General features: G+C 36.3%; 1 protein-coding gene across 1 annotated transcript in view; it reads right to left on the reverse strand.

The window, feature by feature from the left end:
• Positions 1–10,092: 10,092 nt before the first annotated feature.
• LOC113235399 overlaps positions 10,093–19,023 on the reverse strand; it is a 40,001-nt gene continuing 31,070 nt past the window's right edge. The window contains exons 13-19 of the mRNA XM_026471078.1: positions 18,456–18,575; positions 16,492–16,689; positions 15,404–15,515; positions 14,356–14,578; positions 13,257–13,414; positions 11,254–11,359; positions 10,093–10,300 (exon numbers count right to left, since the gene is read on the reverse strand). Coding sequence (XP_026326863.1) covers positions 10,160–10,300; positions 11,254–11,359; positions 13,257–13,414; positions 14,356–14,578; positions 15,404–15,515; positions 16,492–16,689; positions 18,456–18,575 — 1,058 coding nt within the window. The 3' untranslated portion in view covers positions 10,093–10,159. The remainder of the gene's footprint in view (positions 10,301–11,253; positions 11,360–13,256; positions 13,415–14,355; positions 14,579–15,403; positions 15,516–16,491; positions 16,690–18,455; positions 18,576–19,023) is intronic.

Genomic DNA, 19,023 nt, shown 5'->3' on the forward strand with positions numbered 1-19,023 from the left:
TAATTTATTGTTTCTCAAAATATTCTCCGTTAGCGTTAATGCACTTTTTCATACGAATGAACCAATTTTCAAAACATTTATGCCACTCCGCCGTAACAATCTCTGAAATATATAAATGAAATAAATATATTTTTCATACTCTTTGACAGCCTCTTCAGGTGTTGAAAATCGTTGACAGCGTAACCGGTTCTTAATTTTTGGAAATAAATAAAAGTCACAAGGTGCCAGGTCGGGACTGTATGCGGGATGGCTCATAAGGTCAACGTTGTTCACCTTCAAAAATTCTTTTGTCTGTTTGGATGTGTGCGAACTGGCATTATCGTGGTGCTAGATGCTACGGCGTTTACGGTTATTTTTACGGAGTTTGTCAATAACTTCCGGCAAACAAATGGTCGTGTCCCACTCACTTTTCACGGTACAACGATTCTCCAAAGCAACAGTGGCCACGTGTACAATTGTATTAAAAAAAAGAAGCAATTATCCGCTTAGAGGCACTTTGTACGCGCGTCACTTTAGTTGGTTTCGGCTCATCTCGAAAGATCCATACGCTCGATTGCTGATTTGTTTTGGGATCACAACTATAAATCCATGTTTCGTCACCTGTTTCTATGTCCCATACCAAATTTGACGCCCCTTCGTTGAATCTGGTAAGCACGGCATTGCACCAAGTGACGCAATCCGTTTGAGCCTCAGTCAAATTGTGTGGGATCCACCGAAAGCAAAGCTTTTTCAAACCCAAATGTTTATGTAGTATTGATTGTATTTGACTCATGCCTATGCCTAAAGATGCCTGAATCTCATGGTATGTCACATGCCTGTCTGTTTTGATCATACGGCGCACAGTATCGATGTTTTTGTTGTTCACAGCATTGAACGGGCGACCATCACGAAATTCGTCACTGAGATTCACACACCGTGTTTGAATTCTGCAAACCAGCTATAAATAGTCGCCTTGCATGGAGCTTCATCGCCAAAAACAGTTTGAAGCCATGAGAAGCTCAGCTGTTAAAGTACACTTAAAGTCGTAGAAAATCATACTACGAAAATTTTCACGAGTTAAATTGGTTAAATCCATGGTGATGTAGACAACCAATTTCTGAAATGACGCCACAATGTAAAAACAAGTGACAGTCAGATGAAACAAACTGTATTCTACAGCGAAAGAGTTCCATTTTCAAATGTTGTATTTACTTCTTAAATATTGTTTGTGTAAGTGGTCAGTTCCGGAAACTTATAGTGCGCCCTATGTATACGTCAATATTATATAGAAATATTCAATACAAATTAAAGGTATAAACATCATTGAAAAGGAAAAAGGCGTAAAATAATTTAAAAATGGTGTTCCAAGAATAAAGATGTTAAATAATAATAAATTGTATTAAATACCTAATAATATTCTTTTTTTCTCCTTTCTATATTAGGCCTACTTAGATGTATCAGGAATAATATATACGCTCCACTGCTGGGCACTGGTCTCCTCCCAGGCGAGGGTTCAGGCCATAACCCGCCACGCTGACCTAATGCGGGTTGAGGATTCGTTTATCTTTATACTTTAACATCATTGTTTAACATGTGTTTTTTGATAGTCTAACAAAAGTTTTGTGTGCCCTCGAACGTTTGTTTGTGAAATAAAAATTTCCCTCCGCTACTGCTTACCTAGGTGCCTATTCCCTGCTCACCAAGCTGTCTTTTTAACAGGTTTGTCAAATAAACAATGGTTTCCGGCTCTTCCCATGGTAGCAGTTGACTAACGTATTGCCAGTTCAAGAAAAATTAAAACTATTATTAGCTTTGGAGGAATACAGAAGGGATGAGTTTAAGAATTGTGCTGAACATTCTTGTACCACTAGATTTGTTAACTATGTAAATATAATGTAACTGGAACTATATATTACTTTGGTCAAAGAACTAGAAATTATTTAACCTGTTAATTATATAATGATCTGAATGTTGAGGAAAAAAAGAAAACGAAAAAGAAATTGTTGTCACAAACCTCAGATGAATAAGCTTTGTACCTACTATTGATTCTGATATATCTAAGTGAGTGTATTTTATGACGTACAATAGGTAAGGTAGGCACATATAAGTATATGTTTATTGCTTATAATGAGTGTGTATCCGCCAATAAACTGCTCTGCAGTTTGGCGGGCTTTGAATTTGTAGCCAAGTGTATTTTGTGTAATGAACGATTTATTTATTTATTATTAACAATTTCCCTGTCCAACGAGTCATATATGACTCATGGGGATGGCCTGAAATAAGTCCATGAATCATGTGCGACTCATTTCTCCATGCAACTTCAAGCACCTTTAAAAAAAACTGTGTAGAAACTCGGTGGACTTGAGGTGGTATATTATATTATATGCCCTGTATGGGGACAGGGAAGTTGTTAATAAATAAGTAAAAACCCAAAGCAAAGACCTACAACCTACAAGCACATAAAAAAAATCGTAAAGTCTGCTGGTTCATTCCATAGGAAGTTGGGGGAACTATTCTGCCAAATCATCACGGTGACAACTGCGCTCCGATTGGTCAGCCCGAATTCGAAACAATTGACGGGCGTCGTCAATTGTATCACTTCCAAATTGACCAGTTTAACTCGAGCTTAGTTATAATTGAGGAAAATTGAAAAACTAGAAATTAATATTTGAAATTAATTACTGATGAAATGCGATTCCTTTTGTTTTGTAATTAATGTTTTGCTGTTTTTCCCACACCACCGAATGAAACAGCTCCCCATTGTTAGTGATATTATCTTTATTACAATAAATACACAATATGTTTAGAATATACGGAGACGTACACACATGTCACTTGTTAGCACTGTACTATTTCAGTTTTCTAATTTGTGATTTCAACGCAAACGAGTGTTGATATTTAAAAGTGATATAAGGACCATTTGCCTGATGAGTTGCCAGTGATAGATGGCCCTTATTTCGTCTCTATTTCTGGTTATATACTCGATGGCGTTAGGCATGGTATGCTGAAGGCACTGGTCCAAATTCAACGGGATCGAAGAAATTTTTCTTAGTTCGATTTTTGTACTAATAATTATAACAAACAAATAATTGAATATCAAACTCAAATATATTTATTCGTCAACATAGGTTACAGTAGAATATATCGTACACTGAGAATGACAGTGACACAATGCTAAACTTTTGATTTTGAGTAATGAACAATTAAAGTCTGAAAATTGTGACAATTGCAATTTCTTATTCAAAGATTTTTGAATGCGGTTTTCAGCTAAAATAAAAGGGAACCTAAAGGGGTTTTAGAAGTATTATACAAATTTTCACCTACCACAATAAAATAAAGATGTTTTTGAGAATTTCGTTTAGTATCACTATTCCTCATAATGTTTTCATGTAAACTAACTTTTTTCATTATGCCAGAAAATGTAATTTTAAACTTCGAAACTAAAAGGGCAAATTACTCTATAAATTATCCACTAACCAGCGTAGATCTGGCTAAGCAATCTTGTACTATACTGTAGTCTTAGTAATGCAAAACGACACTATCCAAAAAATGACTACATCCTTCATGGAGTTACTAGTACCTAAATTGTTTCATAACTAGGCGATCTCTGTCACTCTGTCGTTTGACGTTTAGTTTCAGAACACCCTGTATACCTATAAACTACAAGCTATTGATAATTAGGTTAGTAGTTTTTTCTCAATATATTCTCTATGATTTTTTCGTATGATTTTATCCCGCCTATAATTTAAATTTCTATGTTTCTCTTTTAGTCCATTTACGGTATTGTTGTGTGTATTACATAGACAATAAACGTTTCATCTGTCATAATATTACTGCATTGTTTTAGGTCGAAACCAAAAAAAAAATGTGAATAAAACAAAAGTTGATGGTTAAAAACCTTTATTTCCAACTATTAAAATAAATCAGTCTTAGTACACAAACGTACATACGACGATAACAAAAACGATAATTAACATAATAATCAGGTAATGTAATACAAATTTGTCTCAAAATTTTCAACAAATTACATATGTACTTCAAAATGGCTAACACTTCTAGGTGACGAACATCGAAATTTCAAAAAGATAAATTTAATAATATTTTGATTATTGATTATTATGATACTTATTTGATTAAGTGTTTGATTAAATACGCTTCAATATTATTCAGGGCTGTTTGTACAAGGATTTTTATAAGGGTAATAATATATCAAATCGTAAGGCTAGAAGTGCTGCGTACGTTTTGAAAGTGATAGGATAGCGTTTTGAACAGAAATTGGACGACTCGAAATATTAAAACAAAAGACACTACTATCTTCTCTCTGTTTCTCTCTTTCCCACTCTCCCATTACTCTATTTTCAAAAATATGTAATAAATTGACCATTCATCAGTACCGCTCGTTCATAATCTACACGAACTTTAAAATTGAGCACTTATTCATTCAAATATGGAACCTATTTAATAGGATGTCCACGTCCAAACAACAAACGTTTCCCCTTTTAATTTCTCTTATTCAAGTTTCTACATCAGACCACTACTCTACATATATCAACTTTCATTTCGAAATCTACATTTACAACCATCCAATTTCTGAACACAAATTATACTAAATTGGAAATAGAAGAGGTATGTAAAGTACAAATCATAAAACTCATTCGCTCCTCAATTTTAGTGATGTAAAACATCACGAAATTTGTCACAATTCCTGTCATTCGAATTCAATTTATTCTTAATTACACTGATGTTAAGCATAACACTAATGCACCTTGTTGCATTGAGATAAGCTCGATTTGGACACGAAAGTATTACGCTTAACATATATCTCACTAGAGGTCCTTATTTAATTTTATTAATAATAAATTTTCTTTGGTCTTCGTAACAAAAGGAATAATAACTATAGTTGTTAATGCAGACGATACTAAACCATGACTTTTAATAGAGTGATGTAAGATGTACAACTGCATAAATATGTCGACTCATCCGAAGAACAGAGTCCGATGTGATTACACAACGAAAAGAGGATAAATACATAATCTCGTTATTCAAAATAAGGTCTAGCTATAGGTGTTTTCAGAATTTTATGTATTATTTCGTTTGGGAAATATAAAATCGATCAACGGTCGATCTTTCTCGTATATCCACAGCTAAGAACAGCGAACGAATGTACAATGTCCGAGTATAAGCAGTCTCGCACATAGGTATTTGTTCTACGGATGAGTCGATGTAACAAATATCATAGATCTTACCTTTGGTATTTATAGCCACATATACACATGAAAAATATTCACAAAAATAATACGAACTGAATGAAACAAATTATGAATATGTGAAATTTTATAGTTCTCCTTTTTTATGATAGTAAGTGATGGGACGAACAGCTCGTGCGCCTGATGGTAAGCGACACACCTGTCCATGACAGTTCGAATCAAAGCTTTAAATTGCAAAGATCTGAGATGCATAAAAAATTCATCGACTATTAATTATAAGCATATTATGTTATTAACGGAATTATAATAGAATCTTCAAACCTCTCTCCTAAAAAGTTGCCACTTTGAAAATACATCCACAATGTATTGCAGCAAGGAGGCAATTTCGTATTCAATTCTTGTTAAGAAATGAAATTCAAACTGACCAATAAGAAGCTTTTATGACATAAGGGTCTTTTTCGTAAAACCTGTCAGATATTGAAGATATTACAAAATTTAATCTTATGATAAAATATTTCAGACATGTCGTACATATAATATAATTTGAAAAGGAATGACGCTCATACGAAGTTTGATACTATTTTGAATATATACATATACTAACCAAACTCGGGTTAGTAAATTATTGTACATACTTACAAAATAACATGGTTCAATAAATAGTGCATAAAAATAATAGGACTTTTTTTATACAAACTTTTCATAACTATATCGTTACCTTTGTACAATAACGCAGTATTGCAGAATGCTGCGATTTTGAATTATGCATGTAGCTACCGCTTATTCCCAGTCGGCACCACTGGCTTTGTTCCCTCTGACGACAAACGGGATAAAAAAAGCCCATATGTTACGAGGTGGTGACATACGGGATAAAAATATGTGTTGTTGCCACTGGCGACAAATGGGATTTAAAATATCGCGGTAGTTGCCTGTGGTAACAAATCCAAATTAATGTTTCTTTAGTGCCGCCATTGAACCCTCTCAATAAAAAATTCTATTTTAATGATAAAAATACACATCTTATTCAAATAAATCAGTCTTAAACATCAGATGTTTCCAATACCATACAATAATTAAAAATCACAATAATAGTGACATCATTTACAATTATTCAGATAGCCTGGACACTATTTGCGTGTCCAGTCTGTATTTTTATTTGAAGTAAGCATACAGCGACGAGCAAAGCAAGCGAAGCTTTAACCTGAATAAAACGTCAATCTTCTTACGTCTAAAATATTAAGCTGAAATTAGGAAACGGGTGCTTTATTCACGGCAAAAGTGGCGCTTGCGCAGCTCGTCGCTGCATGCTTACTTCAAAATCGTAGCTTTTATTATATTGACGGGGCGAACAATCGACACACCTGTCCATAGCAGTTACAGTGCCACTCAGAGCTTTAAATCGCAAAGACCTGACGGGCACTGCCACTGTGCCCGTCACCCTGAAACAGTGCAGTCGCATGTGCCTGTAATTTCACCAGTATTCTGCAAGTGTGTTATTATTGTATAAAGGCAGTGATATGTAGATTTTAATTGGAAAAATAATTATATAATATCTACATAATATATTCCATACATCAGACAGCAGACTGTGAAATGCCTAAAGCGGCCGTGCGGTCTTATACGAATAACCTTTTAAGTTACTGTAAGATATCCTATTTTCGTCGCGTGGAATTGTAAACTAAATTAACTCCCCAGTCATGTTGCAAATTTTTGCAAATTAATCTTAAGATAAAATGTTAAAGTATCTTCACGTCTGCGAAACGCATGGATTATTAGTAATTATCATCTAACTTTCGTTTATTTTAATACACACAGAAAATCTCTATTTATCATATGAACGTTAACTCAACAAATATTAAATAAAGTCAAATAATTTTGCAGCTTAGAATGTTACACGGTACACAAATTTATTGTACTATCACAAAGATTTCAAAGCCTATCTAGACTTATAATAGTAAACTTAATCTACGAGTACTTCGTAAAAATATTGACCGTGTGAGATTTCTTTTAGAAATTTACTTAAAGAAAAATTTTATTTATATTCCGGAATATAATATAAAATACTCCAAGTCTGGCTTTTCTAAGCTAGTTTGATTGTTCATTAGCTTTATTTGGATCAAAATTGTAATAATAAAATAACGACACTCTTGCTCTCTCCAGGTGTCAACTCCTCATTTATATTGAATGATATGAAACGTCTAATCACACTAGAAGAATATGCCAATATAGTCAAAAGGGTACTTCAGAAAGATGAAATAAGTTAGAAAAATTAGTTTCTGTGCCGCATTTTAACATTTTTTTTAAATAAGCTATTATATAAAATAATTTTTTTTTTAATAATATTTTTTGTTGTGCCATTTCGACAGCTCACGATTTGGCGCAATGTAAAGCCAGTCGCTAACGCGTCCAAGTTCCTCCCTTCCTCTTGGTTATAACCTCTTGGTTAACCTCTTCTGAATAACCTCTTGGTTATTCGGGAAGGGCACTATGACCTGTGTGAGCGAATCCGCACAGGGACCGTCTAAGTCAGGTCCTAACCCCGTTTCAGCACGTTTGCTAGTATCTTAGGTGAGTCGCCCCGGGCGCACGTACAGCACCGCGGATGCGGATGGTCAGTGAGGGATTCTATTCAAGGGCATTACTGATTGCGTAAAAACTGCGCAGCACGCGCTCAGTACATAACACGACAATTAGGTTTGGACGCCAGCACTGGAGTCTATTACGATATAAAAGGGAGCATCTTCAGGCTCAGACAGATTATTTTCTTATAAGTAATTTTAGTAAGTATGTAGTCATTGTAAACATCTATTGAGTAAAGATTACGTACGACGATTTCTAAACTTTAAAATTATTACTTCAGTCAGCGGCTAAAAGTACCTTACGGTCGTAATTGACTTAAATGACTTTTGGAATATGTCCTTGATACATATTTATTGGTTGCAATAACGCACCTTAAGAATTACGTCCTACTTGTCCAAACTGATGTGATGTTTCAACACCACAATAGAGGCGTAATTGGACTACATTATAAAACACGCGTTCAGTACGGATATGTGGGGTCCGTTAATTACGATGCAATTCTATAATTGTTGAAATTAAACTATTATTTTTTATTTCAGAAGGAAGTAGACAACGCCACGTCTCTACCCATATGAAGATGGTCTTGTAAACTACTCGCTTCATAAGTTACAATCCTTTCATAGCAATCAATATAAAAGATATTTTAACATACAATTACTAGTTTCAATTCAATTCCTACAAATTCCTTTCCAAGCTATAGTTTTGAGAGAAAAGACGGTATTAGAAGGGTATTGTGAAGAAATACACTTACTATATTGTAGACATTCGATACACTAATTGAGTAAATATTTTGTAATAGAGTTGTTTGTGGTTACCCCGATTACAGTATTCATTATATGATTAAGTAAACAATCAAGACTTCTATTTTATATTAAGTATATTGCGCTAATAAACACTGAAAATCCTTTAAATTCTATTACTTCTACGTGATAATTTAAATTATAGGTGTTTATGTTTTTTTTTTTTAAATATATAATAGACACGCTTGACCACAATCTCACCTGATGTTAAGCGACGATGTGACCGACGATGGGACGCGTTTGCCTAAAAAATGCCTATTCACTCTAGCCTTGAATAGCCCCAAATTGTACTTTTCGGGAAATACAGATGCCGTAGAGCATTCGATTCCTATGCCGTACGCATCAAAAAGGAGGAAGCAAAGCGCTTAGTGCGAATAGGTGGAATATCAACGACATAAGAATGGAGTGCTCCGGACCTTCTAGTCGACCGAAGGAGGAACGGTGAGGGCGGAACCAAATTGAAAAGTTCCTGCGCACATGAATCTAAGAGATTTATTCACATTTCATATCATTTAGCATTTTTAATATTTTTAAAACATTTACTAGTTTCTATTGCAGATTATACAAAATTGTAGGCTCCTATACATTTATTCAATACAATCCTCATATAAGCAGAATATACGTATAATAATATTATTATTCTCCTTAATGGCGGCCACTAGGCTTGGGCCAATGTTACCACAATAGCATTGATACTAATTTTTTTATTTATTTTGCATTATGCCCGTTTTAATCTAGTTTTATTTCAAAGAGAGAGATTATACAGAAGAAATTTTATTTCATAGAAAAGAGATATTGTAACAGATTTTGATTGTATTGATTGATTTTCTCGTCATTCCTACACAGAGTATTATCGCAACATACAAAGATGTAAAATATATTACACGTTTACTGCCACATCTCTCTTATTTAACATTTTGCACTTACGAGAACAATGCTGACATCGTCTAGAAAAGTTACAAAACTGCTAACGAAAGCAAAACACATGCTGAAAAAGGAGAACGTAGAGGAGCCTACAAATTTGTATAATTAGCTGTACATTGTATTAAATGTTTTAGAAATATTAAAAATGCGAAACGATATAAAATGTGAATAAATCATCTAAGAACTTGATAGAGCTTGTTTTTTGCAAAGCAATTTACTACAAACCACCATATTGTAAAATTTACAATATCGAAATGGGAGCTTCTTACATTTCGATATTGATACCGCATACAGCTTTTGCAAAATATTTGACTCACTATATCAAGCTCAAAGAAACTTGTTCCAATTGAGCTATAGTAGGAAGGTTACTAAATGTAGTCCAATGAGAGCCTTTGGACTGGCGAATGACATCATCACTTGAAAAACAAGTACAGTATCATTGGACACTTTAATACTGCTCTGGTTCATCTTAGAACTAAGCATTAGGTATACATTTTTTTTATTCTACTGTAGTTGAGTAAGTATAATAAGAATAAAACACCAATTTTACTTGTTTCAATGTCATCATCAGTGATGAGACTTAAATAGCTACAAAACTTATTATCTATCGTCCTAATATCCAATAATAAAACCACTACAAAAACCTTTTAACTGACCTTGAAATTTTTCCTATTTAACATTTGTCAACTGATCTTTGCCACCAAAATCGCGCAGGCACCGAGTGAATTGCACGCAGCCCATGGCCGATGGGATGTCTTTGTCCATAGTTAAGGCATAACGGTACATCCATAGAGCTTGGTTGTATTGCTTCTGCAATTGTATGTATGCATTACAGGTGGCAAGGAATAAATTCAATCACATTACATAAGAAGTCGGAACGTCTCCGGTATGTCAATGTATATAATATGTTAGATATATTAATAGACTTATTTACATAAAACTTATTATGGCCAAGTAACCCTTGTGAAGGTGATACTAGTAATTCATAAATTTTAGCAACGACATCTACGACAGAAGGCGTTAACCGACAGAAAGCTAGTTAGGAATGATCATAAGTTCTATAGTGTAAATAGATCACAATAGATGACGTTAACAAGGTCCAATCTTTTGAAATTTGTTAAACAACTTGTAGACCCTAAAGGAAGACTGTATTAATTTTATTTGCTTAGTCGGTAGGTGAAACTATTCGCAACATGACGAAAGTCACAAAGTCGTCGTCATTTTTTTTTTTACAAGATTGACAATTTCTACATGTTACGTATCGCACGTTGAAGAAAATATGTGTGCTCGAGAATTAATAATTAATGTTACTGAGGATTCAAGTGATGATTCCTGTTCATATGGAGAAGAATCCGACGATTCAATATATTAAACAATAAGAATTTATTACTATTATTTATAATTAATTTCACTTCATTATAATTTATTAAACAGGTACCAAAATTTATCAACTTACAACAGCTCGATAAAAATCGAAGCTAAAGAGCACGTCGCTTCACTGAAATTAAAAAAGAGTCCAGGACGTATTGTATTTTTTATCTATAGTTGTATGTCAATCATTTCGGAAGTACGAGGGCAACATATGTCAAAAGTTAAATAAATACATAAAACAATTTCGTCTACTCGGTTAACTCGACCTGTAGCTCAGTTGGGAGAGCGATGGGGACGGAATTCCAGAGACGTAGGTTCGAGTTCTGTCGGACCGATAGACTATTTCTTTGTGTTCGATCTTTGTATTTAATAATTATAACAATTATACTTACATTGTCTGTGTGTGCTATTCCCGCAATAAATGCGTCAACACCATACCTAGGTGAATAATACCAGGAGAGTAAGGCAATCTCTTTTGCGTCTTTCGGTTTCTGTTGCCTGTAAGAAATGAGTCGAAATTGTTATAACGATATTGGTTTCATACAATCAATATAGGGACTAAACATAAGGCAACAAATTTTTGCGACCACGACCGCCATGAGCTAAGGCGCGCAATACAGTTCTACGGAGTTGCTACTTCCAAAACTGTTTGTAATCGCTTCATCAGTCGGCCCAACGAGCTCATCAAATTGTATTAAATATCTTAAACCAGAACAACTTAGGTCAAAGGCCATAATTTTCATAAAAAATTAAACTACTTTTTCAGATCTAAGTGTGGTTACACACGGCGACTTTTAGCAGTGACGCAAACGTGCGTTCGTGAAACGCGCGATTCCATCGCTACACTTGCGATTAAGGGTGAGGCCAGACGAGCGTAATTTTGTGAGTCGTGAGTTGCGTTTTTTGAGTTGCGCAATTTGCAGATTGGAGCGCCAGACGAACGTATTTTATTCAGTTGCTTTAAAGCGTTTATACCAAAGTGACCCTTTCCCTCACCCCTACCGCCACCCACGCCAGCCCGTCTCACGATGCGACCGAAAGTCAGTCGTCATTACGCCCGTGAGTCGGCAGATAACTCATTTTGTCTAGTCGTGTGAAACAAACCGTACTTTTATATGAAACCGAATGCAGCGCTAACTACGGAACTTAAACTACGGGACTCACAACTCACAAAATTGTGCTCGTCTGGCCTCACATTTATAGGCGTTATTGCATGGATGCAAACGCGCGACTGCATCGAGACAGTTGCTTATGTTGAATCATTATGTACGAAAAATCTGTATAGGTTTATGCACATTGTTCGTTTATTGTTGTTTTGTTAAAAGTGAAATTAATAAATACATTAAGTAAATAAATTAGTTAATTAACTTAAAATGTGCATCGCGTTTGTATCGCGTTTGCATTGCTGCTAAAACCCGCCATGTAACCGCTCTAAATCGTGCTTTTTTTTTTTTTCAAATAAACCAACGTTTCGGTCCCTTTACAAATCCGAAACCGACCCTTTATAGATCCGAAAAAATAGTTTCATTTCCATAGAAGTTCAATTGCCTCCGTGGCCGAACGGTTACCATGCCGGACTGCCACGCAGAGGTCCCAGGTTCGATTCCCGGGCCGAGAGAAATAGTTGTATGGCCTACAATTATTTCTCTCGTGAGTTTGGGTGTAATTTGTGGTTGTCTATATGTGTGTCCATGGCACCCGCGACACAGGGTTTCCCTAGTGCGGGGCTATGTTGAGTGTGTGCGTTATTTTTTTTTTATTATTTTTTTAAAAAAATCGAAAAGTACAAATGTAAGTTTCTGTTTTCTAAATTTATTAACAACATGGTAATTGTAAAAAGGACATTTTAATAAAGACGTTAACGTAATGTGGATTTGGCTTATGAAATATGATCTACTGACGACGAGAATATGTGTATGTGCCAGTAGAATGTCCAATATTTTTTTTATTATACTAAGCGGCTAGACGAACAAGTCGTGCACCTGGTGGTAAGCGAATCACAAAGATCTTAGGGGCACTGCCACTGTGCCCGTCACCCTGAGACATAAGTTGACAAGTCCCATGTGTCTATAATTTCACCAGCACCCTTACCCTTCGAAACCGGAACGCAGTAATGATCATATTTGATTCCCTGGACAAACTCTTTCACAAGGAGCTCTACTGCTACTAAAAATATGTATGATGAAATTGATGAACAATATGGATGGGATTTCGCTCCGTGGCTTAGTTGGTATAGCGTCAAGCACGGGAAGCTAGAAGATGTCGGTTCGAATCCGGCTGGATCGAAGGAATTTTTTTTGTGGAGTAATTTCACAAAAAAATATTGAGTATCAATTCAATAAAAATTTAAAAGATGGATGAAAATAAATTAAAATATAGTTTACGGTGTACATACATTTGCAGTAGAGTAACGAGGGATCTGATTGCGTGGGAAGCATCCTCTTTGGGCGCGTTGGCGAAAGACGCAGCGAAACAGCGAACGGCGCATTTGCCGCGCCCCTTCGCACCGCACCACCACCCGGCGCCCAGCGCGCCCATCCAAGACTGGGGACGCTGGAGGATTTCCACGACCAAGTATTATTAAGGGGAAGCATGACGCAAAAATTCACCAGTGTGACCAAAAGTAACGGAGAATAGAAGACAAATCTTACTCGAGTTTTTACGTTGTGTTCTTTCTTGAGATACTGTTCAATAAAGCTACACAAACAACAAATTTGTACATTGCTTCGAGCTGAATATAATCATCAACTTCTGGGTGCAAGCTAAGTTTTATCACCGTTTAATGAAAATAACGAAGTACTATTGTTTAAACATTTCTCACTTCCACAAGTAGCGAAATTATAGAACCAACGTCAAATCCAAAAGTTACATATCACCTTTCCAAACATAACGACGTGACGTTGACGTCTATTTTGAACCTTTTGGTGTCAAGGGTTAAGACTATTATACTTAAACGGTGAAATCGAAGATCGAGAAGAAACCTGCCAGTGAAGGTACACAGCACCTGTCACAGTTGGACAGGTTTTACTTTCGTGAAAAGCTCGTAAGTCAATATTTTAGATTCTACATATTCCTGCAGGGCTGGCATGACAGGTCGCAACTTGCGCGAGAGAGACATGCAAACACGGGTTATTACTATTTTTCTATGCGAGAATGCTCTCGTGCTAGCCCTATTTACAACTTGCATTACAACTTGGCGGCCGAAATAGGTAAGGTGGCAGTACTACCCTGGACGAACTCTTTCACGTGGAGCTCTACTACTACTAAAGCGTGAAACGTTCAGAGAACGGGTGCGAGTCGGGCGCATGTCGGGTTGGATCGGGTCGGCAGCACGGCGGGTATAATTCTATGTATCTATATAGACGACAACTCACCTTGCGCGGGCGCGGGACGGGCGACATCACCCGACATGTTCCCGACCCGCATCCGCTTTCAGTGTGTTTCACGCTTGAAGGTTCATTGCGGATAACATAAATAAATGTTCAATAACTCACGGTTTCCACGTATTTCGCAATTTTAGCACCAAGCACCGCGTAATTGGTAACTTCGTAAAGCCCAGAGTTGTAATGCATCAGATTCTCATTCTCTTCCCAGTTTTGTGTATCCACCGTAGTCAATCTCTCAAGAAAGTAATCCTCGGATGGATCCCCGTCTAACTGGCATTCTGGTTCTTTTATTGCGTCTGGGGTCAGTATTGGAATATCTTTGGTGATTCTTCTGTAGATGAAAATTAAAGTATCTCTATTACGTTTAAAGATTTACTAACGTGGCCCACAAGCGTTACAAAAGATTGTTGCTATCAGACGGCATCGTTTAATTGGCAAAGTAACGCCTAAATCTATTAATTATTTAAATAGGAACCTAGCAACTCTCGACATTAGTTTGCAAATCGTGTTTATTAAATGCATCGAGTATATATAAGCAGAAATAGAGACGAAATCTCATTTCATTTGTTTGAAAACTATTCTGCCAAATCACTACTGTGACAAATGCGCTCCGATTGGCCGGCCTGAATTCGAAACAAATGACGGATGTCGTCATTTGTTTCATTTCAAATCGAGGAAAGTTTTAAAATTACATGTTTAATTACCATGAAATGTTTAATTACCGAATGGAACAGCCCCCAGATAGTTAGAAATATTATCTTTATTACAATAAATACAGAATATTTTTGGAATATACGGACACGCACACACAAGTCAGTTGTTGGCGCTATACTGTTTGAGCTTTCTAATTTGTGATTTCAGGCAAACTTGATATTTAAAAGTGATATAAGGCCGATTTGCCTGATGAGTGCCAGGTATGTACGGCCCTTATTTCGTCTCTATTTCTGGTTATATACTCGATGGTTAAATGCCACTGAGATTGAAAAACACCAGAATTACACTATAATAGGATCAAACATCGTTTGTTTTGAACGCGCTTAAAGATATGTTATGATATGAGATACGTTTTAATTGGAGGGGAATTACTAAGCTATTATGTGTTTTACAATTACAAATTAATATTGAATTTGATAAATACGAATTGAAGTTTGCTTACGTGAATTCACTTGACATAAGATATGCGAAGACGGCCAGTTGCAGCCAGAATCCAAGCTCTTGATCGAGATCACAGTTTGGCCTGGACAATGTCTTTGGCTCCCAGTGATTATCTGAAGTTATACGAAAGTTGGTTAATTAACAAGCACGCACGCACGCTCGTACACACGCATTCACACACACTAACAAATATTTACATGTGTGCTTAGGAGTGCAAGTTACGAATACTGGGGCTTTCTTAGTGAATAACGCCTTCGTGGCGAACGGTTACCATGCTAGTCTGCCACACAGAGAAAGATATATTTACACCCCACATTTATTTATTTATTTCTCTCGTGAGTTTGGGTTTAATTTTTGGTGTTAAAAAAAATGCACGTTATAAGAGATTACCAAAAATGGTTTATCACGCGCACGTACTGTCATTATTCAAGTGCTCATTGTATGTTATGTTTTAACGGGCCGGTGTCAGCTAGTTTCTAGTGCACATTAATAAAAGGGTAAATTATTTAAAGACAAGCTAAATAAGTGCTTCAAGTAGCCTACTGTGCTACTATACTTTCATGACTTTATTGGTTCTCCATACAGACTTTCAACCCCTATTTCACCTCTTTTAATTGACTTATATTTGTGACAAAAAGTAACCTATGTCCTTCTCCTCGGCCCCATCCATATCTATACCAAAATTCATCAAAATTGGTTCAGCAGTTAAAAAAACGTTACAGACAAAGTTGCTTTAGCATTTATAATATTAGTTTGGATATAATATACCGAATCATTCTAAGAAGAGACCCAAAAACCTGTTTTCATTGAAACGTTATGTAAACTTGTAATGTTAACTTCTGGCCGCTTTTTTATTGTTATCGGATTGAACTTAAAGTTACTGTGGGAAATAAACGTCTCCTCATTTTATTATCTATAAGACAATAAATTGGTTCATAGGAATTCATACCAAGGAACTATTCAAGATAAAAGTATGGTATGTACGGACAACGGCACATCAGACTTCACATTTTTGTTCGAAAATCGCCTCCAGTGCAACGGAACAAGATACGTAAATGTGTAGCTTGATGTGCTGGCGTGTGTACTTACTAAGGCAACCATATTCCGCGCATAGAATGAGAGATTTCTCTATGGTCTTCATGAATAGCTGAAAATTTTGTATATGGCCGGCCTTGTCTGTTGTATCACTGGGCATGTTGGTGATCACGGCGTCGAACCGATTCTCTTCCATAAGAAACTCGTGCTCCAATACGTTCTCTTTCATCATACGAACTAGTGCACTTGTGCCTGCAATGTGATTAGGTTGTGTTTAGGTAGGTATTATAATGTGATATTGTGATAAATAACGAAATTATATTATTTTTATTGTAATAACTATAATTAGGAAGTTTTCAACATTTTATTTTATAATATCAAGTCATGAGACGAAACAACACTGCCACTGCGCCCGTCAACCTGAGACATAAGTTGACAAGTCCCATGTGCCTGTAATTTCACTAAAACATTTTAGTAGCAGTAGAGCTGCTTGTGAAAGAGTTTATTTCTACCGCCAAGCAGCAATGTGAGATTTACTGCGTTTCGGTTTCGAAGGGGTGCTGATGAAATTACAGGCACATGGGACTTGTCAACATATGTCTCAGAGTGACGGGCGCAGTGGCAGTGTCCCCCAGAAGTCTGCATAGATATCTAGTAAATACTAAAATAAAGAGGAGACTGATGATGATGGTAGCAGTTTGAACATAAACATAATTACTGCAGATCTGTCACCTCGCAGCCAATTACCAATAAGTACCACAGTTAAGGTAGCAATCGGGTACCAACAGACATTGGCGGTGGGTTAACACCCAAAGATCGCGCACGGGTTTTAATCCATTTCTGCCCAAAATCGTGGGCAGAAAGGGCGAAAATGGAATTTGATATAATACAATACTTACTACAAATTTCGTTCTAAAAAATCCTCTTTAGACAAAAACGAGGCAACTGCACACGCTTTGCAATCCTGTGGATTCTCATTACTAAGAATGCACATTACGATTCCATTTTTACCAAAATCGATACTGTATCGATTTATTTTAATGCAATTTTCAAGCGAATCGATTCAATAGAAAGGGGAATCGACAGAAATTTAATAAAAATAATAACAAAATTTGAACAAAACTCGATTTACAACAAATCACATCAAAAAATATTTAGTTGTAAATAGATTTTACCCTCGCTTTTGAACATTAGTGGGTTTTAACCAGATTTAAACCCTGCAATTTAAAGATCTGAGACCTCGACTGCATGAAGTTGATAACTACTTCACGCATTACTGCAAACATGCAGTCAATCTGTTAGCATCCTTCCAGTTGTCAAATTAAGGCCAGCGTAAAAACCGGTGCACGGTACGGCACAGGACATCATATTTATCAATGTATGTTTTGTGCTATTACAATTGCAATAAGCAATTTCATGCTCTGAGACGCAAAGAGAAATGCGCTGCAATACTTCGAGGTCGGTCCTAGCGCATCGGAATTTATACCCTATTTTAATTAAAAAATTGCACTTGGGAATAAGTGACACGCCTGTCCATATCCATATCAGTCGCAGTGCCATTCAGAGCTTTAAATCGCAACGATCTGATGGACATAGCGCTCAATCACTGTTGAGATATAAGTTGACTAGTCCCGTCGGATTAGCGGAAGAAATAGGTAAGATGGCAGCATGGACGCACACTTTCATAAGGAGGTCAACTGCTACGTTCTTTGTTGAACATAGATTGATGGAAAATAAATAATACAAAATTAATTTGACAATTGAATACCGCCTAGTGAAAGAGGTCGAATTAGTTAAATTAAAGAAAATAATAAATAAAAATAAAATCCCATATTATTCAGAGGCTGAAGTGTAAATTTGTAATCATTCAAACGTAACTACCGCGCGTTTGCGTTAAGATTTTTATTTAGATCTTAATTATATATTTATAAGGTTTAAATTAAAATCTTAACCCAAACGCGATGGTTAAGTTTAGATATTTGAAAACTTACACTAAGGAACCTGGTAATCGTACTCACCGGATTTGTGTGAAGTTGGACACGGCTTATTAGATGCGTCACAGTTGTAGCCTTCGCTGTTGCAGCGCATGTAGAGACTCGGCTCCATCTCCGTGCAAATGCTATCCTCGTCTAAGATGTCTATTTGGTGAAACAAAACAAACAATGAACTGATTAGAACCACTGGTGCTTCGAGGTAATTCGTCTCGCAATATTCTATTTTTTTTTATATTATTAGTGACGGGACGAACAAGTCATGCGCCTGATGGTAAGGGACACGCATAACAGTTGCAGTGCCACGCAGAGCTTTCACCCGCCCGTTTCAGAGCCCGTCATCTTGAGACTTAAGTTGAAAACTACCATGAGTACTGATGTGCCATAATCACCACACTCCGTCCTGGTAACTCAAGGCCAGAAATTCGGAACGGGGGTGATACGTCACACAAAACACAATTTACGCGCAAACTTTGAACGCCCAGCTGAACGCACCACCGTTTCGAATTTGCGGCCTAAGGGCGCCTTCAAATGTGCTGCTACTAATTTTCAAACAATATTTAGAAGCGCAGCTGCAGCACCATCCATATAGTAC

Source organism: Hyposmocoma kahamanoa, unplaced genomic scaffold, assembly GCF_003589595.1.
Source record: "Hyposmocoma kahamanoa isolate Upper Pololo Valley unplaced genomic scaffold, ASM358959v1 87, whole genome shotgun sequence".
Classification (NCBI taxonomy): Eukaryota; Metazoa; Arthropoda; class Insecta; order Lepidoptera; family Cosmopterigidae; genus Hyposmocoma; species Hyposmocoma kahamanoa.